Source organism: Chaetura pelagica, unplaced genomic scaffold (assembly GCF_000747805.2).
Source record: "Chaetura pelagica isolate M959 unplaced genomic scaffold, ChaPel_1.0 scaffold344, whole genome shotgun sequence".
Classification (NCBI taxonomy): Eukaryota; Metazoa; Chordata; class Aves; order Apodiformes; family Apodidae; genus Chaetura; species Chaetura pelagica.
This window is the reverse complement of record NW_009953098.1, coordinates 7,690,807-7,717,973: the sequence shown is the minus strand read 5'-3', so window position 1 is coordinate 7,717,973 and position 27,167 is coordinate 7,690,807. Positions and strand designations below refer to the sequence as shown.

At 44.8% G+C, this 27,167-nt stretch overlaps 1 protein-coding gene across 1 annotated transcript in view; it reads left to right on the top strand.

Moving 5' to 3' along the window:
• Positions 1-5,644: 5,644 nt before the first annotated feature.
• The window catches only part of LOC104388286 (synaptotagmin-like protein 2), a 22,371-nt gene continuing 848 nt past the window's right edge, over positions 5,645-27,167 (top strand). Inside the window, exons 1-15 of the mRNA XM_009997135.1 lie at positions 5,645-5,745; positions 8,033-8,184; positions 13,071-13,164; positions 14,645-14,738; positions 14,912-15,005; positions 15,630-16,748; positions 18,056-18,154; positions 19,940-20,031; positions 20,498-20,599; positions 22,481-22,650; positions 23,463-23,565; positions 24,224-24,385; positions 25,115-25,193; positions 25,422-25,521; positions 26,482-26,687. Of these exons, the coding sequence (XP_009995437.1) occupies positions 5,645-5,745; positions 8,033-8,184; positions 13,071-13,164; positions 14,645-14,738; positions 14,912-15,005; positions 15,630-16,748; positions 18,056-18,154; positions 19,940-20,031; positions 20,498-20,599; positions 22,481-22,650; positions 23,463-23,565; positions 24,224-24,385; positions 25,115-25,193; positions 25,422-25,521; positions 26,482-26,687 (2,767 nt within the window). The remainder of the gene's footprint in view (positions 5,746-8,032; positions 8,185-13,070; positions 13,165-14,644; positions 14,739-14,911; positions 15,006-15,629; positions 16,749-18,055; positions 18,155-19,939; positions 20,032-20,497; positions 20,600-22,480; positions 22,651-23,462; positions 23,566-24,223; positions 24,386-25,114; positions 25,194-25,421; positions 25,522-26,481; positions 26,688-27,167) is intronic.

The window sequence follows — 27,167 nt, the reverse complement described above, 5'->3', positions numbered from 1 at the left end:
GCATGGGGTGGGTCTGGATGGTCCTGTACTGACCTCAGTGATGAAACTGGGGTGTTAAATGTTATCATTAGTGGGTCCTGACTAGCAAACTGACAGGTCAAAGTTCCTAAATTCATCCTCTGCATGCAAAGCAGTGAACTGGTCAATGAAATCTGCTTGGCCTATGGTGTGTATTACTAATGAGTGCACATTCCAGCACTGAGGGAGACATGCAGCATTGGCAAGGTAGGGTGCATGCTGAGAAACCAGAGATGAGACTGAAGTGCCCTGCAGATGGTCTGTAGATAACTTGTGTCGGTAGGCAGGTGTGACCAAGAGCACTGAGCTGATACTGTGCCTCTGAGTAGTTTGTGCTCAGGTTAGTTATGAAGAGCATTATTATAGTTATGTTTTGAGCTGAAGCTGAGTTAAACCTCCCAGAAATAAATTTTAAAATGCAGCACAAAAAAGGAAGCAGCCCCTTCAGCATCAGCTTTTCCAAAAGGGTCTGTTTTGTGCCTGCTGGGCTATTCAAACATTTATTTTTCACCTGATTAAACTATTTGAAGGAGAGTTATTTAAAAAACCCAAACAACTCCCTGAACAACACCGTCTCCACTGTAATAAAAAAAAAACAAAACAATAAAAAAAACAAAACAAAACTTGAAGAGAGAGGATATATTAATTTGGGCAAGAAGTTTGTAACATACCTTATTTTATAAATAGCTCTTGCTGGTGCAGAAACCCTACATGGGATTAGTCAAACTATTTATTTTGGAAGGCACTCCAGATCTACACCTTCTCAAGCTTTTCCTTGAGGGTGCAGCTGCATGGCCATGAGCTGTGCAGCCAGGAGGCAGGACTGTCAGCAAGGGTAACTCAGTTGGTTTTTGATCACATGTGTGGGGACACGCTGCAGAGCACTGAGGAACGAGGAAATTAGCATTGTCCAGGCTGCAGGCTGTCTGAACGCCCTGTTGCTGCTGGAAAAGGTTGGTGTTTATTTGCCCCTTCACTTGCTGGATGTTGGGTTGGTGCTTGGGGAATGCATGTCACAGTGCTGCTTAATGCTTTGCTGAAGGGGGCAAGGGGCAGTTTTGGACAGGTCAAACATTTCCGTGTCTTGGCTGGGGTAAACACGAGTCTCCCTGGATCCACACTGGACACCTGTCTGCTCCAAAATGTGAGACTGCTCTTGTCCCCAAGTAGCACTGCTCTTTGCTGGTACACAGTTAATGCAGCTGACTGAGGGAAGGGTTATTCCTGTTATTAGTATCCCTCTTAGCGTTTCTGCAGGTGATCAGAGCTCTCCTCTCTCCACGAGGTTGGCACAGCCATCAGCAGTGCCACAGGCTGGTATTGCCTGTCTCCCTTCTGGCTGCAGAGCTGCAGCCAGGCATGGCTTATACCTCTCCTAGCACTGCAAAACCAGTCTTGCAGGTGACGATACCAGGGGTTGCAGTGGTTGGGAAAAGTGGTTTTGCACCTAAGCACTGCTAAGCAGGTCTGTAGTAAACTAGATGAGGGCAGAGAAGGGGGTGAGGAATTATCAGAGCTCCCTGAGTAACACTTGGAATGGGCAAACAACAAATTTCTTTCCTCTGGAAGAGGAACCATAGCTGTGACATGGGTCTGCAAAGTGAGCAACATGCAGTAGGTGAATGCAGAGTAATCCTTACTGGGCTTTCAGATAAAATGCTTGGGGATATTAAATGAAGCAAGAAAGCGGCAGGTCAACACAAAACAAGGCAGATACTTTTGCATTTAAAGCTTATTGTGGCTGTAAGGCTTTGAGGATATTGCAAATGCATGAAATAAATGTGAGTTCAGAAAGCAATTTAAAAAATCTGTGAAATACAGATACGTTGCTCCTGTTTTGGGGAGTCCCTGCCCTGATCTTGCAGGAAGCTGGAGTGCAGGATGGCTTGCTGTGCTTTCTAGCCATGTGCTGTTTGCCCTTGTTGAAGATGAACTAGTGTGTTACAGGGAGCCTCAGTCTGTATTTTCCTGTATTTTTAAACTGAACACTGAAAATCTGTTGAGAAAGAAGATATAAACATCCCAGCATGCTATTTTAATGGAACAGGCCTCACTTCTCCACCTCTGCTTGCACTCTGGGTTTGACAAGCTGCACAGTAGCATAAAATACCATCACGGATGTTCTACAGTGACTGGAGCATTTGCTCCTTCTTGGGGAGGTGATCACAAGAAATCAAAAGCTATCAGAGTAAGAGATGCAGCCAGTTATGCCACATGATGGATCATGCTTCTGCTTGTCTCCACACCCAGCATTTGTCAACATGGCTGGGTGTGCCTGTCGATCTTTGTGATGTTTTCTTCCCCAGAAAAACAGTTAGAGGGAAGAATTCCTTTGGACATCCAGTGTGCTCCTCTGTTCAGATTTAGGGTCTTTCCTGTAGCCATGATAATCTGCTTAGCCCATCTGCTTTGTTGTGACAAGTGGCAGGACCCAGCAGGGCTGCTCTCCTTGCACAGGGGCACTGTGGTGCTGCAGTGCCCGAGAGCAGCTCTGGTTTGCTCTGTACAGTTTGCACCAGCCTGTAAACAGAAGCTGCTAATCCAGACACAAACAATTCATCATATGTCCATTTGCTCCTGTTGTTAGAGAGGAATCCTGACCTAGGAGGGATCTCCCATGGGTCAGAGGGAAGGCGAGTGCAACTTTTCTACTTGTCACAGTTTGTCCAAATCCAATTTACATCAGTGGGCTAATAAAGGTGCTTGCCCTTAAGAGGTCCTAGTCTAGGGCTCTATCTGCCCCAACACTGCCCTATGGCTCCCATCATTGCCCTACAAAGGATTTTGTGTTTCCCTTGCCTGTCATTGGCAGTGGTGGCAAGGCAAGGGCTGGGCAGGACGTGCAGAAAGTGTCCCTTCCATGTGAGACCCACAGGGGTCCTGGCTTGCTTACAGATCTGTGGATGTGGGTGTTGGTACTGCATCATCCCTGTGGTCTCTGAACTGTTTATTAACAAGGCTTTGAGAGGGGAGAGGATTATGTGCAAGTCACAAAGCAAGTCCAAGCTGTGTGGTGTTGCTTAAGGCATGGAAGAGTGAGCTCTGGGATTAAGCAGTCTGAGGAAGCAGGGGTGGTTAGGCACAGTGCAGTGTGCCTGCCTGGTAACACACTGTACATCTCAGTTGCAGACCCAAGTGAACAAGTACCATGCTCCCCCGTATTGCTGCCTGCCTGGGTGGCTAATGGTGGGGTTCTCTTTCAAGCTCTGCAGCATCCAAGACACAGCAGCACTGTTCACCCGTCAGAGACTGCAGTGGCTCAAGTCACACAACCCTGTCGCCATGCCACCCATGGAGATCCTTTCCCAGCCTTGTTTACTCCTGCAGGCCTGGGTCCAAAACTTGGCAGCTGCTGAGGCTGCCAGCAAAACCTCCTGGTGGAGCAGTCTTCTGGACCAGCTTTCTTTCCCATAGGGAGCATGCCAAGTGGTTTGATTTTTAACTATTTAGAACAAAAGAAGGAGTTGGCTATTGAGTTTCTGTTAACCTTTTCCTCCTAGTGTAACTATTTCAGTAAGAGAAAATATTGTCAGGGAAGAAAAGGCTATTTGCAAAGAAGTAGCCTTTATTCTTTGTCTAATTGACTACCATACTGTTGAATAAATATGAGTCTTTGCTGAAAATGTTTTATGAAGTACTTTCAGCCCACATGTCATGGGTTTGTTAAAAATAAATAGAAGCTCTAGAGAAGCAAATACTGTGAAAACTGTTTCTCTAGATACTTTTTAAAAAATAAAATCTGTCACAGAAATTTCTGTAAATGTCTTTGTAGAAGTAGGTTTGTGCCTGAGAGCCAGAGAAAGTAGGTGGTTGGAACCAACCATGGAAGTGCCATACCAAGCTGGATGAAACTGGCTTAAACGGTAGAGATTCATCAGGGGTTTTGGTACTGTTTCTTTTTTAACTATTTAAAGTGGTATCAATAGTTTCTCAGATGTTAAAGGCTGTAATTGTTGTGTGATGACCACAGCCATACTTGACTCAAAGAAATAGGAAATTTCAAGTTTCCTTCCCTCCAAAAAAAATATTTCTGAATAATTACAGATTTTTATAGCAATGATTTTTATGAGTCTTTTAATGCAGTGTTCTGTGATGTTTAATTGTAAACATTAAGATGTCAGATACCCATTGCTTCTTCTAACATGCTATACCATTATGAAAAAGGCAAACATTTGGGAATGTATAATCCATAAAATAACACAGATCTCTGAAATTATGTCAAATGAGCAAAGTTCAGCTGAAATACTTGTGCTCAACTTTGGATTTGCCAGTTGAAGGAAGAGGTGCACCTTGTGGAAACAGTCCAAAGAAGAGGAACAAAAATTATGTAGACTCCAGCTCTGAGGAACCTGGGAGTAATTTTTAAAAGTCAGTAATTTTTAATGACCTGGCTCCCAAGGCCGTGGCTTTGGGAGAAAAAGCCAAGTATGATGAAACCCACAGTCAGCTGACTGGCTTTGAAATAGTGGAAAAAAGCCCATCTGGTGAGCTAGAAACTGCCTGCATGGGCATGAGCAGAACTTCTGCTCCCTCAGCAGCCTGCTTTATTGCCCTCAAGTTGTCGAGGAGAGCCAAAAAGGAATAAAGTAGCAAAGTAACACGATTTACTCTTCCTCCACGCCCTGCAGCCTCTGGCCTTTTTCAGTGTCTGTTGAAACACTGAGTGATCTGCACCTGAACTGTTTGAACAGCAAATAGCAGTGCAGCATAAAACAAAGTGCATGCGTATTAGAAAATGAGCAGCCCCTGGTATTTTATAGCATAACCTGTAACAATAACACTTGCAAGTTGCTGTTCTGTCATTTTCTGATTGCTTTACAAAGGTTGGCTGCTTATCCTCCATCTCATTTAGGGCAGAAAGAAGTGAGGAAAAGAAAAATGGGGGTATAAAGCAAGTAAGGAATTTGATAATTTGTATGCATATTTTGCTTGTAGCATGCTGAGGCAACTGTTTACCTGTTAGCAGGAGAACGGCTAAAATAAAATACTGCCTTGGTTAGGTTAACACTGCATGAGGAGCTGTAGGATGGGGAGGAAAGTAGAGCAGCTTGTTTTGGAACTTGTGTGGAAGAACAAATAAAAACCTCCAATGTACACATTCGGTTGCCATATGTCGTGCTTATCATAAAAGGCATTTCGGTGTTATTTCTTTGCAGGGATGCTTGAACTCCACGCAGGCAGACGTCCCTGTGAAGACAGCGCATGCCAGAGGTGCTGGGGTTGCTGGTGGTGAGATGATCTTCTGTTCCTGTTGAGGCGGCTGAGGCGGGCGGCGAGCTCGCTCCTTCCTGTGCTTCCCTGTTTGATTGACATTGGCTTCCCAATCGCTGTGACTGTGTCTGAAGAAAAGCAAAGGAGCGTATTTTTGCTGAGAGAATTCTCCTGGCAGGGGAAGGCATGCAGGGCTGAGAAATGTGCCAGCAAAGAGCCTGGAAGTGCAAGTCCAGGTGCTAACAGAACTTCCACCCAAGCCATGCTGTTGTGAAGTCCTTTATCTCTAGCCACATCTTGCTCCAGGACTTGCTGCACAGGGACTGCCCATGGCATTGCGGTAGTCTGGGCTGGATTAGTTCCTGGTGTGTTGTTGATTCAGCTGTCTGAAGGACTGAGGAAGAGTGCAGTGAAGATGTTGGACTTGAGCTTCCTGACTGAGGAGGAGTATGAGAAACTGATGAAGGTTCTGCAGAGAGATGCAGAGCTGAAGAAGAAGGATGGGGATCGCATCAGGTGAGAGCATGTGCATTATCAGCAGGATGTGAGCTTCTCATGGGGGAGATTTTTTATTTCTTTTAAAGAGGGGAGCATGTGTATATATGTGCAACAAGGAGAGATGAAGGCTGCAGCAGTGCTGCCCTTCTTGCTCAGATCCTGATCTTTTAATTGCACCTACTGCTTCCTCAGCCATCATGCTGTCGCTGCTGTCCTCTTCCTGCAGGATCACTGGGCTGGACTCTCCTTTTGAGGTAATCAGCATCCCTTAGAGATGCCAAGGGAAATCATGGCTTTCCTGCTCTGGGGGAGAAGATGCTGATTTCTCAATGTCAGAGGTTTGAGGAGGGCAGTAGCTGCTGCCTCATTTTCCTCACTCAGTAATACAGAAATCCCATAGAGTGCTTTTAAATGAGTCTTTACATCCCCATCTCTCTTTTGTGTCCCTATGGTGCTCCTTGAGGTGGGTGTGTATGCAGCACTCATCATGCAGACAGAGGGGCAGTGAGAGGCTACATGATCTGCCCAAGATTTGCAGGGAGCTGCAGCAGAGCCAGGAACCACTCTCAGTTCAGCTCACTTGCCATTGGCCGTCCTGGAGCTCAGGTCTGGTTGATCAGGATTGCTTGTTGCTGCTGTCACTTTTTAAATGCTAGCCATTAGACCATCTGGGTTGACAGTATGCATCAGGCTCAGGAAGCTGGCACCAAGCTCTCCACAACAAGAAATTAGTAGTTCAGTGAGCGTGGTTGGCACTACACCAGTTTACTGTTCTTAAGGATGCGAGTCTTTGACTTCCTGTTGAGCCAAAAAAGAGTAAGCTCCATATAGAAGGGAGGCTGAAGGCTTGACGGGGAGTAGGAAGCTTTGCAGCAGGCTCTGGGAAGTCTTCATACCCTGGCCAATGCTCAGGGGTTAGAGATGGGGAAGCAGAGCTGACGATGGCACACAAGCAGCTTGGGTCTGAGGAGTGTGTGTCTGCATGTACTTCCCATGAATTGAAACTTGATTTCAGAAAGGTTTTCTTATATTTTTAAATTTTTTCTTTTGCTGAAACGCAGTAAAATTTCTGCTCTGCACGGGAGGTTTGAGGAAAAGAGTGTTTGGATTATTTCAAGTTGGTTTCACTTCTCTTTGGAAGATGTTGGACAGAAGGCTTTAATTTGGAAACTAAACAAGTTAGATCCTAACAGGGTGATGACAAGTGCCCTTTGCTGTCAGTATGGCTGTATCAATGAGACCTTTGGGGCAAGTGTGGACACATTTGCCTCCAAAACAACCTGCCTGCTGGGGAAAATTAAGTCAATGGCATTACACTGATCCAGTGTCAACAAGATTAAAACAAGATTAAAACCTCCTCTGGCCCAGCACTTCAAGACCCTCCCAGGAGCAGTTGCAGCCCACATCCAGATGGGAGCTGTGTAGCTACCTGGCTGTCAGTCTGCTGGGCCCCCAACACTACCTGTGGAGCCTTTAGCCTGGTTATCTTGTACCTGCTTCCTTTTGGCCTTCAGGTATCGTGTCACCCTTCAGGGCTGCATGGTTATCTGGGTTTTGCCCCCTCTTCCTGCTGAGAGTGGGACCAAAATGGGAATTTTCCTCAGGTCTTGCAGAGACGGTGAATTGTGGTGGGGCAGTGCCCTCTGAAAGGCAGCTAATTCTGCAAGCTGTGGTGTAAAAACAAAATAACCAGAGGAGGGTTAAAAGTGCAAGCTAGCAAAGTGCCAAAAAGCAGCCCTGGGTGTGCCTGAGCTTGTTACATGAGGAGAAGCTGTGCTCGGGAAGGAGAGCTAACTGTTTCAGTGCCGAAAGTGGCATGGCAGGAGAAGCAGGGAGAGGAGCAGTGTCTGGGGGGAATGCTACAGGGACAGGTTGCCCCCCTAAATAACATTATTTATTTGCACAGTTTGCATCAGATTTGATCAAAAGGCTTTGCAATGTGTAAAGAAATAATAGAGAAATAAAAATGAGAAGTACATGACCTGCAAACAGCCCCAGCCCTTCCCAAACCCTCTGGGCTGTGAAGCAAATGGAAGGGTTGCCCTGCCAGGTGACTCCAGCTTGGATTTGTAACATTTGGAAGAGGTGAAGGCCTGTGTTTAAAAGGCACTGCTCCCATTTCAGATAAAGAATACCTCGGCTTTTGTTTTAATGCTGTTTGGCACTTGTGGTGGCAGAGAATGATCTTTGGATCCCTTGTAGTACAAGATGGGTGAACCATACAGATGATTGTTACAGAGGTATCTCAGAGGACATCGAAACTGTGGAGATCTTTTTGGTGTGTAATGTTCTTGTTGCTTTTCAGGCGAATAGAAGGCTCCATCAAGGATGAAAAGAAAAAGAAGTTTGTGACAGGTGAATGGTTTTCAGAAGTGAAGGCAAAACGGTTTCAGGAAGACTTAGAGGGGCCAGATCTACTTCGAGCATCAATTAGAAGAAAGAAGGGCAAACTAGAAAGTAAGTATTTTAGTGTGCTTCTTAATAAAACAAGTTAATGGACCAGAAAAAAGTGGTTAAGTATGGGATCTCCCTGTACTGGGAGCCTGTTGGGAACCAGCTTTTATGTTTTGATAAGGGGATTATCAGCTAAGCTTTCAGTGTTAGAAAAAAACCCCTGATTATCAAAATCAGGGCCCAGATGAAAAATTACAGTGTCAGAGGATCAAGGCAAAAGCCGTTTAGCAGCTATGTGCACTAATTGCCTTTTCCTCACTTCACCTTCTTTCTTCCAAAATGTCTGTTTATCAGAGGTCACTGATATAATTTCTTGTAAAAGAATCAAAAAGGGGATGATGTAGGGCAGTTTATAGCATCAGAGTGATATGTGTGGGTCAAGCACCTGCTCCCAGTTCATAGAGTGGTCTGACAAAAACAGCCAGTCACTGCTTTCACAGGAGTCTAGTGTGTGGGCTCGGTCACAACTCTGCAAAGGAAGGCGGTGCCTCTGTTTTGGGAATACTTGCCCACTTGGCAGGGCCCATGCCTAGCCTTTTACATGGGAATAATTTCTAGGCACAATGTGGTTTTCAGAGTAAAAAGGGGTTTGGGGCCTGAATGGCCCCTGGAGTGCTGTGCCATAGCAAGGGTGTGCCTGGGATGATGTGCTGTTCGAAGCACATGTATTTTGTTTGTAAGTTGTTAGACATATGGATGAGCTCTCATGATGAAGATCAAATCAGATTTGTCAGCTCAGGGCAGAGAATAGATCAGCCCCATGTGAAACAAGCAGGACTGGTGCTTTGAGTCCAAATGTAACCAGCTTGGAGCTGACACTTTGTGATGAACATTTGTGCAGAGCAGAACTGGGGATGATTCACATCCAGTCCTCAACATGAGTACAGGCCAACTGACTCTGCAGCAAGTCCGTGGGACTGCAGCCCAGTCTCACAAAAACCTCCTTGATTATTTGTCAGGGTGGGTACTCACGGGTCCTCAGACATGGCTGGTGAGTCACTGGCTGCTGCCGCTCTGGAGAAGCCATGGCTGTGGGAAACTGTTCTTTTCTTCCCCACATAAGTCTAAACAAAATGCCTTTTAAGCCAGCGAAGGCCTCTCCTGTTTATTCCCAGCTAACGGACTAAATGGACAGCCTGATGGACAGCTGTTAGCAAGGACTGCCATGGTCCCTAATATAAGGACCCTATAACTGGTTCTGCTCTTTTGCAGTAAAGGCTACTGTTAGGTAAAGGGTTATCTTCCATCTGTCCAAAACCCAGATGTCATCTCCACCAGTTCAGTTCAGACCTCCTTCCTGGGCCTGGCTGCCCCTTCCAGATGTGGGTAGGAGCAATATAGAACACTCCTTTGTTTGATGGGCCTCATTGGGCAGGATGTCTGTGTAACATTAATTGCCTGGCTTTAGTATACCCCTCTTAGCTCCACATTACTTGGACATATTCGGGAAGCTAAATGCTGCCTAGGGACTTCACTAACTGGGAGCCTCATTTTCTTTCTGCTTTTTACTTATCCCTGCCAGCTCTTGTCAATTACCACAGGTTCATCGGAGCCTCTGATGCAGAACTGGTCCATCATTTTTCATATGAAGTTGCTTTTATCCGTCCTATTAAGGATTCTTCATGTCATTAAATTTACTATTTTGTCATCCCTCCAGAATGCCAAAACGTCTAAAACCTTTCCCAACTTGGCCGAGTTGCCTGGATGTTTCTGCAGAGCACGTTCTGCTTTTTTGAGGATGTGCATTTATTTGTGCTTGCACCCTCTTTGCGTGGAGACAGACTCTTGAGCAGCCCCTCTCCTCGGGCCCTGCTCTGCTGAATACTCTGTCCTCTGCAGCCCACCTAGTGGCCAGCCCTGAATTGAATTTATCTGCCTTTTACCTTGCCAGAGGCATCTGCACCCTTAGATTGCAGCCCATTTCAGGAAAACAAATTTGAAGTACAATTGCGTTTAGATTTAACTTTTACTGCTGATGTGCACGTATGAGATGTGGTCTCAGGTTTTCATCTAAAATAATCTCATTAATATAATCGTAATATGCAAGTTATATCTTTGCATGTGTATTACTTGACTAATGGTGTTTCAGAAGGAAGAAGCAACTGTTAGTAAATTACTATAGTAATTATGTTTAAGTTTAGCCCTCTCTTTTTCAACTTTTTTTCTTCCCTATTTTTCTCTATTCTCAGACTCACTTTAGTAAAGCACAGATATAAGGTGACTTTATTCCTTGCTCTTATTTTACCCACTGCAGTTTTACAGCACTGTTTGAGGATCAAGATTCTGCAGCTAATATTTTCACCTTGGTTTCCTACTGTGTACTCGGCCCCTGCAGTCATTACTGTACAGATTGCCTCCCTTTACACTTGAGGACAAGCACTGCTCTCACTGACTTGTCAGTGAATGGCCCCTCTACAAACACTTTTGCTGCTCACATTCAACCTCCAGTAGATGAGATAAGGGCCTTTGCTTGCCATCTTGACACCTTATTTTCTCCTCCTGGAAAGATCAGAGTCATTTACCTTCTGTCAGCTTTCAAGGTGATGAAGGGGTGTATGCTCATTTAGCCAAATTAGTGTAACATGTTCGTGACTCCAGGGCTGTTAATCCTGATTTAAGTGTTTGATGACTGTGTTAGGAAGTGAGAAATGAGAAAATTCCTGCATGGAAGAGCCCAGCTGAGATAATTGCTGGGATTCTGTTTGCATGGAAAACAGGCTGAGGAAGGGGTGACAATTGTAACTGCACAGGAAAATGCCCAGTGACCTTTTCTGGAGGAGGATGTTAACCTTCAGAAGGAATGCCTGCATGGATCCCTAAGGGTCCTCACAGCTGGCATTGATTTTTATAATCAATTATTTGATTTTTATAGAAAACACTAGTAATTGGCAGCAAAAAAATCTATAAAATAGATACCCTATATTTAAATTGCAGTCTGCAGAGCAGCACAGATAGATGAATCTGGTGATAACTTCTCCTTGAGTTTGTGTGCAATGGATGAGAGCTGAAATTCATCTAGGAGACCATTTTATTTTCCCACCAAGGTGATGGCATGGTTAGCTCTGCTTTCTCCAAGTGCTGTGTGTCTTTGGTTTAGAGTGATAGGAAATGAGTGAAGCAGCTAAAGTGTCAGAGCAGATGTTGCTCTCTCTGTACACATATAAATATATTTATGGACAAGTTTAACTGTTCAGGCCACTACTAATTTCTGTTGGAATTTGCTTCTTATTCTGTCTCATCCTAAAGTTAGCAAAGGTATTTTGCTTCTCTTGATGGATAATACTGTTCTAATAACCTTTTTGTTTGCGGTTATACAAGTCAGGTATAGCTGTGCCAGTGGCTGAGCAATCTGAAGGGCAGTGGTTTGGAGGGGAGGCAGTGACCACCCCTTGCTGCCTCTGCTAGCTGCTCTGGGGGAGCCTTGTCTGAGGGGAAAGTGTCAGTGAAAAGAAACTATGGCGCAATGTCTTTGGAAGTGAGGTGAGATGAATGCAGTCTTTAGTTGACAAGGTCTTTTCAGCCACGACAGGCAGAGGGAAAATGTTGGAGCTCTGTGTTTTGTTCCTCTACTTCCAGAGCAGCTATCTGCTGCCATCTCCCTCCCTTGGGTCTGGGGTAGAAGAGGATGATGTGGCTCACTGTATAAATAGACACTCCTCAGTGTGCCTGGTCTGCACGTGACATGGCCTGCACATGCCACCAGCTATGCCACACCTTGTCTCTCCCAAAACAATGTTCAATGATGCCTTTTGCACATCTGTATTTACATGGATAAAACACAATGCCTCTCTCAGAAACGTGGCTCATTCTTACACAACCAGACTCGTCTCCCAGCAGGAGTGATTCCTGGGCTTCCCACAGCTGCAGAAATCATGGTGCCACCCAGCTGCCAATTCATGCCTGTGCCAGATGTGTGGTCCTAACACATACAGCCCCAAGCAACACCTGCTGTGGTCTCCTGTCCTTCAGGGTCAGGTGCTGGGCAGGGAGGAAGAGTTGCAGCATTCTCTCCATGGGACTGCAGAAAGGGGGAATGAAGCTCCATCTTTGGATAGCCCTGTTGTCCTGGCCTGACTGTGCTGGTGCTGGATAGAACCACATGGGCAGCACTGGTGTGACATTGATACCACAGGACTGATCTGCTCTCGGGCTTACTGGTTTTCTAACCAGATAACAAGCAAGGCTATATTATTTAATGTCACATCTGAATCCTCTGAGCCTTTGATTTTATTGTGTAATTAAATATATCCTGAAGAGATTTGGCAGTTTTTTTAACAGGTAGGTGGACTCTTTGAGATAGATGTAGCTGTATGTGAATAAACAGGTGCAGATTTTGTTGACTAGTTTTTCTTCACTGTTTGAGAGTTTAATCCTTTTGGTTTTGCAGGAGCAAGAAAGCCTATTTGCCAACAAAATGTCTTAAAGCAACTTTATTCCCTGCAGGCTGCTCTGAAGGTTACCGTCTTCTATTGTTTTTTTCTTTAGGGTCTTTGAGAGCTTAGAAGACATAGCTGAGCCTTGTGCCAGTAAAAATAACAGGGTTCTCCTCATTAACTGTATTGGCCTCCTCCTTTGTTTGCTAAGATCGGATGACTTTGAGTCAAAACAGGAAATGGCTGATTTTAAATCCTGGTATGGATTAGCTGTGCTGACCCGTGGCAGTGTCCCGGGGAGGGTCCCAGCGGTGCGGCAGCTGCTGGCGTGAGCCAGGGATCAGGCAGCTGCTTTGGCCTCTTGGACCTGTGGGATCCATCAGCCATCTCCTGGTACATCCCCAGGGTTTGTGCTGGAGATTCATTTAACAAGCCTTTTCTTTCCCCAAACAATACACACCGACCTTTACAAGTTTAAATAAATAGCATTCCTTGATTGTCTCTGTTATATTACAGATGAGGCCAACGAGCACATCCGGACGAGTCTGGAAAGCAAAGCTGCTCTGAGTCCTGCCTTCCCTGAGCATACTGCTGGTGCAGGAGAGGAGAAGTGAGTGCTGCTGTTCTTCATTCTAATGAAAATTGAATGCTACCCATTAAATTCTGGTCTTTAAGTAAGTTTCCAAGAATGTATAAGTAATAGGTTATATAGGATATTTTAAAAATCCTTTTTCCTGGGATTATCAGAATATCAATCCTCCCCTAATAATCAAGTGCTAATGCACTTATCCCAGACAGGTCTTTTCCTGCATGATTTGATAAGGACTCAGTAAAATGGAAGCTGTCTCTAATGTCAGGATATTCTGGTTAGTTTTTCAAAGTAATTATGGTTTTGTTTGTTTAATTTTTGCCATGGAGCAGCACTAACAAAATGAACTGTTTGAGGAAACTACTCATTTCCTGCTAGTGCCAACCACTGTGTCCAGTGCTCAGCACTCTCCATCAAGGCCTGTTAGGATTTCACATTGTGCTGACTGAGCAGAAACACCCACTAAAAGCGCTCCAAGCCAGTCAGTGACCTCACTCACTATTTGTGGACTATGTAGAAGCCATTAAAATATTAACATATTCATTTATTGTTGCTCCCATCTCATTTGCACTTTTGTTAGCAAAATGACTGATCGTTCTTCACAGATGGCAGTTGCTCCAGTTAAATATGGGCCTTGACACTTCCAGACCTTGCAGCTAATCATTGGGTGTTGCTTAAGGAAGGATCCAGAGTCAACAAGCTGTAGATGCTCCTGGTTTACCTACACAGCAATTGTCCTAATGTTTTTTTCTGGAGTTTGATTAAATCCTGAAAATTTAGCTTTGTTTTTCTCATTCAACCCTAAGCACAAAACTTACTTATCTGAAATCACCAGCTTGACTGCTGTTCTCCATCTAGAGGGCAGTCATCACTAGACACTCCCAAAAATGGTCAAGTGATATGTGATATGTGTTTCTTCTATTTATCTACCAGGCAGTTAGTAATTAACTGCTAATCCAAGCATGGAGGTTTATATCCTATCCTATAGTTTTACCCTAACTGTTGTTTTAATAATGATTCCTGTAGTTTCTAAATCCTCCACCAATCTGGTTATGCCTTTGACCTGAACTAGATGCTATGGCCTGCTCCTTCCTGGGCCATAGCATGGAAACACATTTCCCTCCTGCATGGCTCTTGGGCTCTTCTGGCACTGCTGCTTCTTGTGTTTTTCCCAAAGGTTTTCGCCCAGAAGGGGAAAGTCTGAATAAACCTAGAAGTTGACACCATTGGTTTTGTTGAGCAAGTTCTGTACTATTGCCATGGGAGACTTGTCCTTACTCTAAGTTCAGGTCATTTTACATGTTCCTCAGTCCTTCCAAACAGCAGCAAAAAAATAAATGAAGGCACCAGCTCTGGGCAGCCTTGTCTCTGGCTTTGGCAGCCAGTAAAAGTGGCAAATCAGCTGAGCAGGGCTGGGCCACTGGTGAAGGCTGCCTCACCACCCTGCCAGGCACATCACTAGCACTGATCTCCTTGCTGAAGCTTTTCTCCTGTCCCACAGATCCAGCACACCTGCTCTTGATGCCCCAGAGGAGCATAAAATCTTGCCAAAACCGAAGCCGAGACTTCCTGTCCCACTCTCTGCATCACACAAGGTAGTTGTACAGGCTCAGCCTCTGCACGTTGTTTTGTTATTCCTTGGACCTTCACACAGTCTGTGTCTACTGGTGGGGCCACCACAGACTGCCTGCCCTGGCGCCTGTGCTCAAATAAAATTCATTTTTCCAGTCTTGCTAGTTTATATAGACTGATAGTGTTTGTTTTCCAGAGACCCAGCATACATGATGTCTCTTCCTCGGAGAGTGACACTGGAGCAAGTCCATTTGTGGCTGCAACAAACAGCTTGCATTTATCTAGAAAAGGTAAGGGTCTTGTTCAGCAAGCTATTGGTGGTTTTGTTATTCAACATGAAACAGCAAGAGACAAGATGCTTTCTTGTGTGTGTCCAAATGAATAACAAGGAGTATTTCTTACCTTGACAGGTAAGAATGGGCTGCCAACATTTGTGTGAATTATGCTCAGGGCAGCAGGGACCAAGAAAAAAAAACAACAAAGGATAAAACTTCTTCTGGCTCTCAGTATGTTTTAAATTGAGTATTTGGCTCACAATTTCTTAACCCACAGATCCAAATTACCTTCTCTTTCCTTCCTTGAACGTGTAGTGTATTTTTGGTACCTAGCAAATAGCTAGTAGGAAAACTGTCAAAGTGAAAGCAAAGCTGCAAACAAATCCCCTGCTCACAGCAACAATTTAGAGCTCAGTGGGGTTTTTTTGTGTCCTGTTGCAGAGAGAAGGGTTGGGGTTTTCAGAACTTTCTTCAATGGAAGGGTGTTTGCTAGAGCCTCAAACAGGAGAAGAATTAGGAACATATTGATGCTTTCTGGAAATTCTCCTGGTTTCCCTTGGAGAAGCTGCAGCCCAGACCTTCCAGGGAAATAGGATGTGATCTGGTGGCACAGACTGTGTGCATTTGTTGTTGTTGTAGGTCATGCAGTGTCTCCATTGCCCACCGGACTTTCAGAGGATGCTGTACCTCAGCTCAGCTGTGTGGCTGGAGGAGAGGCTGTTGATGGGGCCAATGGCACCACAGCGGGGGCAAAAACTCCACCTGAAGAAACTTATGCTGCCAGCAAGATACCAGTTAAGAGGAAACCAAGCAAAACTTTCCCCAGATCTGAGCAGCTGGTGAATCACATGGGGTCAGCAGAGAACAGCCTCGCAAAGAGAGAGCTGCTGGCAAGCCCCAAGCCCCTGACCACAGAGGGGGAGAGCAGCCAGGCTGGGAAGCAAGGTGCCAACTACACTATCTCCTCGATGAGTAACAAAGAGGAGGATATCGGCTTTGATCGTGAACACTTCAAGAACTTGAAGAACTTCTGGGAGAAGGGAGCAGACTCTGCGATGGTAGGACACATGCCAGAGGACCCAAGCTGTGTAGAGGCAGATGGTCAGCAGTTCAAGCTGTGCCGCTCGCTCTCTGTGCACTCTGGGCAAGGCCAGAACAGCGAAGAAAAACCTGGTGTCTTCAACAAAACAAGAACCCCCTACAAAAGGACAATAACCTTGTCTTCTAGCGAGGAGGAACCAAGCTGTGTAGCCCCTGCATGGAAGGGTTCCATTTCTATCATTCCTAGATCCACGTATGCCAAGAGCAAAGGTGGCCTGGTTCCAAGAAACAATTCGCTGGGTGAAAGCGATGGGAAGCCACCAGTGCCAGAGGAGGAGAAGGCGGCTCAGCGCTGCTCCAAGAAATCCAGATTGCCTGTGCGAGCGCCTTCCGTCAAAACCGGGTCGCCCACTGAAGAAGTGTCTGGCAGCACATTCAAGCCAGAAACGCCTACAAACGAGTTTAGCGTGTCAGAAGAGCGCAGGCACACAGCAAAGTCCCTGGCGAGCAGGGTGCAGATACTGATTGAGCCTGTACTCACAGATGGTGAAAATGATGGGAAAGAGGAAGGATCTGATTTGGGCACTCCTGACAACATGGAAGTAAGTGGAGAGCTACCTGAGGAGAAAACGTGTGAGTCTGCAGACCAGCCCACGCCTGGCGAACCAGCTGGAGAGAGAGAAGCTGTGCAGGGAATGGACTCAGCTGTTCACTCAGGTACTGAGGGCTGTAACCGCGCTCTGTGAGATCCCAATAGAAAGTCATCCCTAAACCTGTTTTCTTCCCTAGCCCTTCTGCATTTTGCACGTTTTCTTCATTTGTCCATTTCTCCACGTTGCAGCCTATGCAGCGTTAGCATGTGTGCAACGTGTGTAGCAAACAGCTGTGGGAGCCAGTCTGGCCAGTGTGGTGGGGCTGCAAGAGGGGGCAAAGGCAGTGCCGTGTTCCCTTGCCTGCCTCCCTCCTACCAGCCCTCCTGCCTTCCCTGCAAACACCTCTGTTTCTTTAGCACTACCTGCAACAGCTCACAGGAACTTACTTAATTTCACTCACTGGGAAGACTGTATTTTCTTCAAATGTGGGGCTGGAGGAATTCTTTGTGGTGGTAGAGATTAAGTCTGACAGAAATAAAATGTGAAGCAAAATGTTTAATAAATACATGGGCTGTTAGGCTACCTTGATATAGCAGCTGGCTGTCAGTGTTTGAATGACATTTGGGGCTATTGGGAATCCACAAGTGAATTTGGATATTAAAGTGCAACCAAAGTGGACTGAACAAGGAGTCTGATCTTTCTGAGTTCTGATATCATGTTCTTAACCGTGACGGTGTCAATTGTGTCACCACTTTATCTGCTCTTCCCCTGGGTTTGATGGACTTTTATAATGACCATTACTATGAGCAAAAGTTATTGTTAATTGCAATTCATTTACATGTAGGCTGTGATTGCCCACAGCTCTGCTCTATGCCAAGCAAAGACCTAGGAAGAGAGAGCTTCTTATCTCCTTTTTCCAAAATTCTGTCCTCACGTACCTGGGTAAGACTTGTTTGAGAGGATTTTCCATAGACTCATGTGATTTTGATTTTTAATGGTGTCTTTTTTGGCTTATTTCCTACCTGATGAGACATTTCTATGAAAATCCTGAGTTGCACTTCAGGGAAACATAAGTATTTCTTCTCTAGACCAGATAATTCTTTTTTTTTTTCAGGGTTTCTTTATTATACTCATTTCAGAATGGCATTAGCACATGGCTTTGTTGCACTGGAAACTCCCTGCAAGTGCTGGTCTGTTTTAGGAACTGGGTTAATCCAGTATTTACATGTCCCATTGTGGTGTGAGGAGTTATTCTCAGGGAGAGACATTCAAGCACACTAAAGATTTCAAAGCAGCCCCGTGTAATGTAACTGCAATGTGCTCTAAGCAGAGTGAACAAGCCAGGAGAGGCACACACGTGAGCTTGTTGACACACCTGCCCATTTGTGTTTATTTATTTACCATGTTGATTTGGCTTTTCATATATTCCAGAGGAAGATGGAGATCATTCTCCTGCTGCTCAGGCACTGACCCGAGAGAATAGCATTAATCTTGCAAAGAGCATGGTGAACATTTACACAACCACAGAGAGTGAGTAACGTCTTTCTTTCTCCTTTCTGGTTTACACTCCCTGAAGGCAGCATATTATGCTGAAGTTCTGCATCCCTGATCCTTCTGTGCCTGTACCAGGCAAGGAAAATGACATATTGGCTTCATTATTGAATTAGAGAACTTATGGTGCCTAAAATTAATTTCAGAGACAGGAAATTGCAGCTAGATTGATGGTACGTTACTCAGTGTCTTCAACAAAACACACAAGGGCTTCAGGTTGGAAAGAAGCTTGTGCCTGTCTTTCCTCCTCCCTCATGGAATGTCATGGGAGCTGCGTGGTGGGTTGATCAGAGGTGCCAGACCTTGTGTCCAGCGTGAGTCGTGCCGCAGGCTCCTGTCACACACACTGGGCTTGAAGACCCCAGCTGGGCATCTCACCTCACCCAAAGCAGACCTCCTTTGCTGGACTGGTCTCCCCAGAAACCAGCTGGGACATTCTTTATGGTGGCAGTTTGTCCCTGAGAAGCCAAGAGGAGCTAGAAAGAAAGCAGCAGCAAAGCTGAAGAAGAAGCCCATGGCCAAGAGACCTGTCAGTGGCACCAAGAAGCCCAAGAACGTTGCACCTAAGGAAGGGGGCCTGAATGAAGGCAGCAGCAGCCTGTGTGGCCAAGAAAGCAAATAAAAGTCAGGTCAAATAAAAGGCAACCCTGCATTGCCTCTGACTGTCCCCTTCCCATCTGGGAGCCTCACGCCAAGTGTGTGCCCCATGGTGTAGTGCAGTGTTGTGTCACACAGCACAGGGGCTCCACGTGTCGAGTTCCACAGGTGTTGCCCGTCAGTGGCACGGTCTTCACATTGACAGCCACAATTTAACTTCCCTTATTAAAGCTTATTTAGAGCTACAGACTTTACCCTCAGAAACCCTCCTCTACAAAGTTACTTGTTTGCAGTGTAACAGGTAGTTTGTAGAGAGGGCAAGACTTAATGCTTGCCTCATGTTTGGAAATAAAAACAGTAAATATCAAATGAAGGGTAAATCATACAGAAGGTAAATTGTATAAAAGGAAAATGCCAAAGGGGCTCTGGGGCATTTTGAGCACTGAAGAATGTATCATCATGGCTAACATGCTAAACAAGTGTGTGTGTGTGCATGCATGTTTATGCACATGTATCTCCTAAAAACAAACTATTCTTGGATGAAGATAGTAATCTTCAAGGGAGTTACTGAGAAAAGATAAAGATAGAACAAATAGGTTTTATTTAGACATTTAAGCAGTCCAGTAGCCCTCTTTCTATGTTGTTACAGAACTTTCTGAGTTTTTCCTTCTGGATATCAGGTTATTGTCCACCTCTTTGTCAAGAAGAGTATTTGACAGGTGTATGGAATGGTGAAATTGTAGATTAAATATTTACAGCTGTTTTGTACAGGCCAGTGTGGTACTGGTATGAAACTGTGGGCATGTTTGGTTTCTTTGATGAGGAGGCAGATCTGTATGGTTTTAGTCTAATTAAATCTACACAGAGAGAGTGCTGCAAACAAGATTCACATCCTTAGGCCAGTAATAAGTGAATTAAATTATCCACGGGAGGGAATTTGCACACGTCCACACATTGAATGAAAACACACTGATGATGTTAGGAAGCAGTTTTTGTCTTGAAAAGGCTCAGCTTCAGTGGGAGAGGTTAGAGGCAAGTGGGTGGTACACTGCTGCCTCGCACAAGCTTTTCCTCTTTCCTTGTGTCCTTAAACAGAAATGCCACTTTCTTTTATTTTCCTGTCTCTGACAAAATACCTTGACACCTTTTTTTTGTTTGCGCCTACAGCATACAGTAAACCTCATTTGATACCCCATCACTTCCTTGAACCTGAAAGAGTCAAAGAGCTGAGCCGATCTTCTCCTCTCCTGCTGTCTGAGGTAGGCTAGGTGCCAGAAATGGCTGGAATAATGTCACAGCATCCCCTGAAGGGCAGTCGATTTTGTGAGAATGTTTCTCCTGGACACCAACAGTACTTGCTGTAGAGCATGCCTCGGTTATGTCATAAATAAATGAGAAAAGCCTCAAGGAAAAAGCCCCCCCCCATCACCCAGACCAACCCTTCTAACTTGAAGGAGTCTTAGTGTTCCCCTCTGTCTCTAACCATGCTATTCCATGCCCTTCCCATGAGCCCAGGCAGTGCATGCAGCTCTGCTTGGAGACAGTTAATGATGACGTTCGCTGCCGGTTGGAGGGAATGCCTCTGGGGAGACTCCCTGTGCCCTCCTCCACTCTCCTAACCTGCTCGCAGCTTAGTGGGACTCCGCTGAGCTATTGGTTTTTCTCCCTAGTGTTGCAAAGTGCTTGTATAGCAGAGCTTAAAGATGCTTGTTATTTTCTGAGCAGACTGAATCAGACACAGCTTCAGAAATCAGCTTCCAGCTTAACAAGCACAAAAAGACGCCGAGCGTGGGCAGCCACTCGTCCGACATGGCATCTGTCTCCTCGGTAGGTACTGAGTGCCTGCAGCTTGCTGGGGAGGGTCTCTGTTGGGTGCAGTGACACTGCATTTAAGCTGATACTGATGATGTGGCCTCCTGAGTATCCTCTGGGTTTCTGCACCGTACACGATTAAAAGAATGGTGATGGGTAATTACTTACTTGCGTTAGAGGAGTGTCTCTGGGTACCACCTCAAATTAGACCCACTGGGTCACAGTTAGACAAATTCACAGTAAGCAATAGCCCCTGCTCCCCAGCGTGGATGCTCCAAAGCCTGGCAGTGTGCAGGAGGGGAGGGGGGACTTTTCTCTAGGTGAGGCGAGGAGGCACGCAGCTGTTAAGTGACATTTTTGCAGTCCAGCTCCAGAGAGCTTGGACTGCAGACGGGTGCCCTCTGCCAGCTCATCCTTCACTTCATCAGCATATTCAAGGTAAGTCAGAATTGGACAGCAAAAGTATGATTGCGAGCTTCAGCTTCTAAGCAAAGCTGAAAAGAGCAGCGTGTGTTTAGTTAAACATTTTAAAAGATTCCTTAGAGACACTGTCTTGTGGGGGGCTGCTTAAAAGTGCTTGGATTTGCTATGTCCCTCTTTTAAGTATCTCCAAGGTGCATATGTGAGATTAAAAAATATATGTGAAGCAATGCTAATAGGGAGAGGTAATGAATGTAGATAAATAAGTTAAAAGAAACCCTTTAACTTTGGGACACGTGAGTGCTTCTCCTAGTCTGGAGAGTCTGGGAGCCAAAAATGAGCCTTTTGTGTCCAAGTCACACAGATATTCCTAGAAATACTGCTCAGGATTCTCTGCTGGGGTGAGTATTCTGAGGGGGTGGCAAATGCAGCTCCCAAGGACTGAGAGATTGTTGAGCAGGTTCTTGTAGGTTATAATAGAAAGACATTCAGAATGAAAGGAAGTAGGGGAGGACAGGGAAGAATTGGGTTAATTAAGAAAGTTTTTGATAAATGTTCGTGACCTACCACAGAAAAGTGCCAAGAAGGTTAATTTTTTGCTTTGTGAACTGCATTACCTTTTATGACATCCTGTCCAGAATTATGAATTATTGGTGCAAAGGAGAATTCACTCATTTTTCTGGAGCTGTGTCATCACTTTACACCAGTGAAAGACAAAGCCTTGAAAAGAGAACCTCAAGGCTTATGGGCAAATGCAGTTTGTTCTGAGAAAGCAGGTGGTTCTTGGGTGCCTAGCTCCTAATTTATTCCTGTAGAAACATCATTTTGCTGTGCCTTTGTGGCAGGTAGAAGTATACAGGACGTCTCTGGTGGGACAGTGGCTCTTCAGAACAGGGCTTGTACCTATTTCTGTTCCATACATCTCTTTGCACATTGTGAACAAGCAGCAAGATAGTAAACAGGTTTTCCCATATTTCTAGTGTGATATGGTTCTTACTAGCCTATTAAAAAAATTGATTGAAAATTGTGTGATTATATCTACCAGAAATAATAAGTTCATGTACAGAGAGTTCAAGTTCTCTCAATATATTTCTTTCTTAGCGATGAGTCTGGGTCAGGTCTTGCTGTAAGCATAGGGAAAAGGAAGAGACTTGTGTGACCCATCCCCCAAGTAATATTTGACTCAGTTTCTCAACGATTTGGGATTTAGGGGAAAAATCTACATTTATTGAGCTTTCAGGAGAATGATGCTTCTAATTCCTGGTCTAGCATAGCACATCCTTGTGAAACCCTTAGTTGGGTTTCCCAACCCTTGCTTGGTTGAGCACAGCTGCAGATATCTCCCATTTCTGTGTCAAGGACACATTACAGATTATTTCTCTGAGAATGCACTTTTCAGACCATCATCTTTGTCCAGAAACCAACTCAAGAGAGTGCCTTTGTCACTGGCACTGACCTTGCTTTTCCACCTGGCAGGTGAGTGGCAGTGTGCTCAGTGTCTACAGTGGTGATTTTGGGAGTGTGGATGCCCAAGGGACCGTGGAATTTGCTCTAGACTATGATGAGAAGAACCGGGAGTTCCAGGTTCATGTGTCCCAGTGCAAGGACTTGGCTGTTGTGGATGAGAAGAAAGGCAGATCTGACCCGTGAGTGATGCTTTGGTGCCTTGTGACTTCTACATTCCTGAGTTTTGTGTTCCAGAGGATTTTTTTTTCTTATGCTTTCTCTTTTTAAATATCATGGATTTTTTCTTCCTTCAGACTTCTGGTGCATGCTTACTGCTGGGACTTCCTTAGCTGATGGTTCTGGAGCCATTGGCATCAGTCAATATGCTGCCACAGACTTAAACTTGAACAGATTGAGAGAGCTTTGATCACTACAAAGTCAGCTCCTGTTATCACTGGAGTATGTTCTCTCTGCATCCCTGTGAACCTTGATCTCTCCATGGTGAATACACTTTGGTAATAACTCTGATGATACAGAGACATATCTGTAGGAAAATGAAGTCCATAAGGAAGGGCTGTTAAGGACACAATGGTAGTTACACAGAAGTTAGTGATCTCGACTTTGAAAGATGATGAAAAGAAGCTTGGATTTGAACCCTGAGAGAAAGGCTTAAAAAAATTCCATCTCTTCCCTCCTCTCTAATTTTACCCTTATTTTGAATGCACAGAGATGATATAATTATGGGGAGGTAAACAAAAAACAGGTATATGGCCTTGCTGGCTTCCCATATGGCCTAGAGAGCTGCTTGTTCTAAATGTTGGTAGCAACTTTGTATCTCCAGTGAGATTTATAACTTCACATACAAGCCAAGTTATTATCCTAGATGGTCTCTTAATTAGTTTTTCCTTCAAAGAGCCAACTCCAGGTCTTTTGCTCCCATGTCACTGTTGCCTGCTTATTAGAGCTTGGTGATACAGAATAGTATCCAGCTGAAGTTTGCTTTCTTTTCTAGGTATGTTAAAACTTACCTGCTCCCAGATAAAGCTAGAATGGGTAAAAGGAAAACTTCAGTGAAGAAGAGGACAGTGAATCCTATTTACAATGAGGTGTTACGGGTAAGAACAAATGGATGCTCTGAAAACCTGTGTTGGTAGTACCTGTACCAGGTCAGGTCTGGAAAGATCCTGCCGTCCTGGCCAGGCTTCTTCACCTGCCTCCCACCAATACCACACTGCTCTTTCCTGAGGTTTGTGAGGGCAGAGAGAGTAAAGGTTTCTCTGCACCCATCTGTGTGTTACCTCAAATTTCTCTGCCAAAAGCACACAGTGATCTTTGTGTGGGATAGAGACTTGCAGCCTGGACTGCCTTCAGCCAGTGCAAGGACTTCTCTTCTTCCCTTCCTCAGCATGCACTCAGGAGCTGTGGGACTAGGAAGACAGGACTCTGTTACATGACTGTACTCATCAAAGCCTAGAGGGGTATTTAACAATGCCTGCGCCTGTGCTAATAATTCTTGAAAGAATATTGGTTTTGCCCCATGATGAGCAGAGAGTTGGGTTTCCCTGTGCTCAGGAGAAAAGCTTTGTCAGAGTAGTAGAATTGCTGCAGGACAAAAAAAGAGATGTGCAGAGCAGGACCAGTCTGCTGGTGCTTATGTGGTGTGGGTTTGAGTGTCTCAGTCAGAGCTTATTCACACTTTTGAGTAGTTTATTTCTGATTGCGAAAGAAACAGAAGGAAAAATTGAACAACCTAACTTCTCTTTCTTGCTCTAGTATAAAATAGAGAAAATGGTATTGCTGATCCAAAAACTGAATCTCTCTGTTTGGCACAATGACCCACTGGGACGTAACAGTTTCTTGGGAGAGATCGAGATAGACTTGGCCAGCTGGGACTGGAGCAACAGGAAACTCAACTGGTACCCACTGAAGCCCCGAGTAAGTGTGTCTCAGCTGCAGTCCCACTTCTAGGCCAACCCTGAAGCCTTCAGGGGTGGCAGAAGTACTTCTCGACTCCTGTGAGGTCTTTGGGTGGTCTGATGGAGCAGAAGAGCCTGAATTGTACCTAGGAAAGTGCAGTAAAACACCCACAAGCCCTGCACGTTAGTGCAGTATTCAGTGCTCTGAACACAGGCCTTCTTGGGTCTTGTTCAAGTGACTGATCTGTAGGGACACTTCCATAAATATGATCTGACACTAATTAACTGAAACTCTGACATGGCTTTGCCTCTCTCTCTTTCTACTCACTTAAAGATTGTCCCTTAAAAAGAGACAGCAGAGTAGAGGTAATGCAGCTGATTGTGCCTTAAAAGGTAAATATTCAGGTGCCACTTTTTAAAAGCCTGTACATCTTCCTGCATGCTTATGGGTTCAGAGGTCTGATTTGAGATCCCTTTTCAGAAAGTAAAGGACATTTGTCTTTCAGAACTAAGGTGCTTAATTATGTCCAGCTGGGCAGCCTTGCTCTGAACCCTCAGGATTTTGGTTCCAAGGGACAGAGTTTGAGATCAAAGCTACAAAGAAAGGAGATGCCCTAAGAATGGGCTGCCCCAGCTGTGCAAAATCAGAGTTAGTCCATTTGTGGCCATCCACTGAGTTCAAAAGCTGTTTGCCTTGCTATGTTTATACAACCCGTCATTTCTTCAATCATAACTCATTCTGTTTCAGAGCCTTTCTGCTGTTAATGGTGTGGATCATCGAGGAGTGATGAATTTGTCTATCAAGTATGTCCCTCCAGGAAGCCTAGGTAAAAGGGGTTTCATGCATTAAGAAATACTGCCCCTATGCAGGCATGCAACTGGCAGTGCCTCATCTGTTTAAGGAATAATGTCATGCTAGCACTGTCTGCAGCCTGCATCTGATTTTTCACCTCTGGATTTATTGGGAAAGTGTTGGAGTGAGAGGAGGGGCTCAACACTCATTTTGTTAGCTATTATAAGGACTGGCATGACAGTTTTTCTCTTTTAAATGGCAGGTCCCAAAAATCCTCCCTCTGGGGAAGTTCACATTTGGGTCAAAGATGTCAAGGACCTGCTGCAGTTGCGTCCTTCTGGAGTTGACTCCTTTGTGAAATGGTAAGTGCATGAGCATGGTCTTAGCTTTGATCCTGGGTCTGTGCCTCCAGAAAGCAGTATTTCCTTCTCTTTTCTCAGGCTCACCGAGCTGTGCCTCCATACTGTAGAGCCTTTGTGTTGCTTTAGGCTCTGTAGGAGAGAATTTCCTCTGTTAGTCCCTTCTCTCCAAATTAAGAAAATCTTTGCTGTTATGAAGTCACTCAGTGATTTGCCTCAGTAACTTCTGACTGAAAGGAATATATGGGCCCTGCTCCTCAGCCCAGTGCATTCATGAGAAGTTGTGAATTTTGGCTTGGTACAGGCTTGCATGTGAAGTTTGGGAATTTGTTAGGGACTCGCCGGAGCTGGTATACAGGTGGTTGGGTCCTGCTTTGATCTTCTCCAGAATTTAGCATGTGCATATTTTCTGCAGCCTGCAACATCAGTTCTCTTGTGTGGGAAAAGGTGCTGCAAATGTTCCAGAAAAGATTAAAGATCTTTTAAGAGGATTTTAGGATTTTTTCAGTGTTTTGAAGTGTTCAACATCTATTTTCTATATTTTAAATTCTTCAGGTTCTCCTGCAGAAAAGTTTGCTGCTCAAGAAGCCAAACTGACCATTTTGAAATGCCCTCTTAGGCATCTAAGTGATGAAAAGTTACAAAAATAGCAGTATGTGAAAGTAATGTCTGCTTTTTAATTTAAAATGTCAGTTTGGAAAAAAGAAAAAAAAGGGAAAAGCAGGAAATTTTAAGCAAGTACCCTCCTTTCTAAAAGTGTTTGCTTTTAAAATGGATTTTCTTGGCAAAAAAAAAAAAGTTTTATCTGGGAATAACGACCATGTCCCGTTAAATCTGGGGAGATTTCTTATGTTGAGACCCAGTTCCTCCTTTCTTCAGCACTGAGGCTTGTTTAGACTGAGGAACCTCATAGGAACAATTCAAAACTCAAGTACCACATGCTGTATTTTTCTCCTCTCAAAGCTATGTGCTTCCAGACACCAGTAAGAAGAGTTACCAAAAGACCCGAGTCATAAAAAGAGACACAAACCCTGTTTTCAATCACACCATCGTGTATGATGGCTTTCATACTGCGGATCTAAAGGATGCTTGTGTTGAACTGACTGTGTGGGATCATGAAAAACTTACCAACCATTTCCTTGGAGGAATCAGGCTGGGGCTTGGGACAGGTAAGTAATTTCCTTTACATTACCGTCTTGCTGAGCCACAAGATACAATGGGAAGTTGCAGGGCATTTGCCTGTTGGGTAGAAACCAGGGATGGGGACTCTCAGTAATTCATGAGCATCTTGGTACTTGCATTGTGTTTGGGATGAAGGGACTCCCAGTACCATGATAGCAACCCTCTATTCCCACATTTTTTGGCCAACATCAGCCTGGAGGTCTAGCAAAACTGAAGAATCTCCTTGGGTCTATCAGAGAGTTTTCCTGCTGTAGAGAAAAACAGACTGCAATGCAAATCAACATTATATTGCTGCTTCTCCCAGGGAAGAGTGCTCAGAGATGGAGACAACTTGAATGCCATGTGGGACGGCATCAACTTGTGACTGTCCACTCTGTCCACCAATTGTGTTAGTAGCAGGAATAATTAATATTTGAAAAACAAGGCAGTAGTTGATCTGGTAATCAGTCCTAAGAGTACATCAGCAG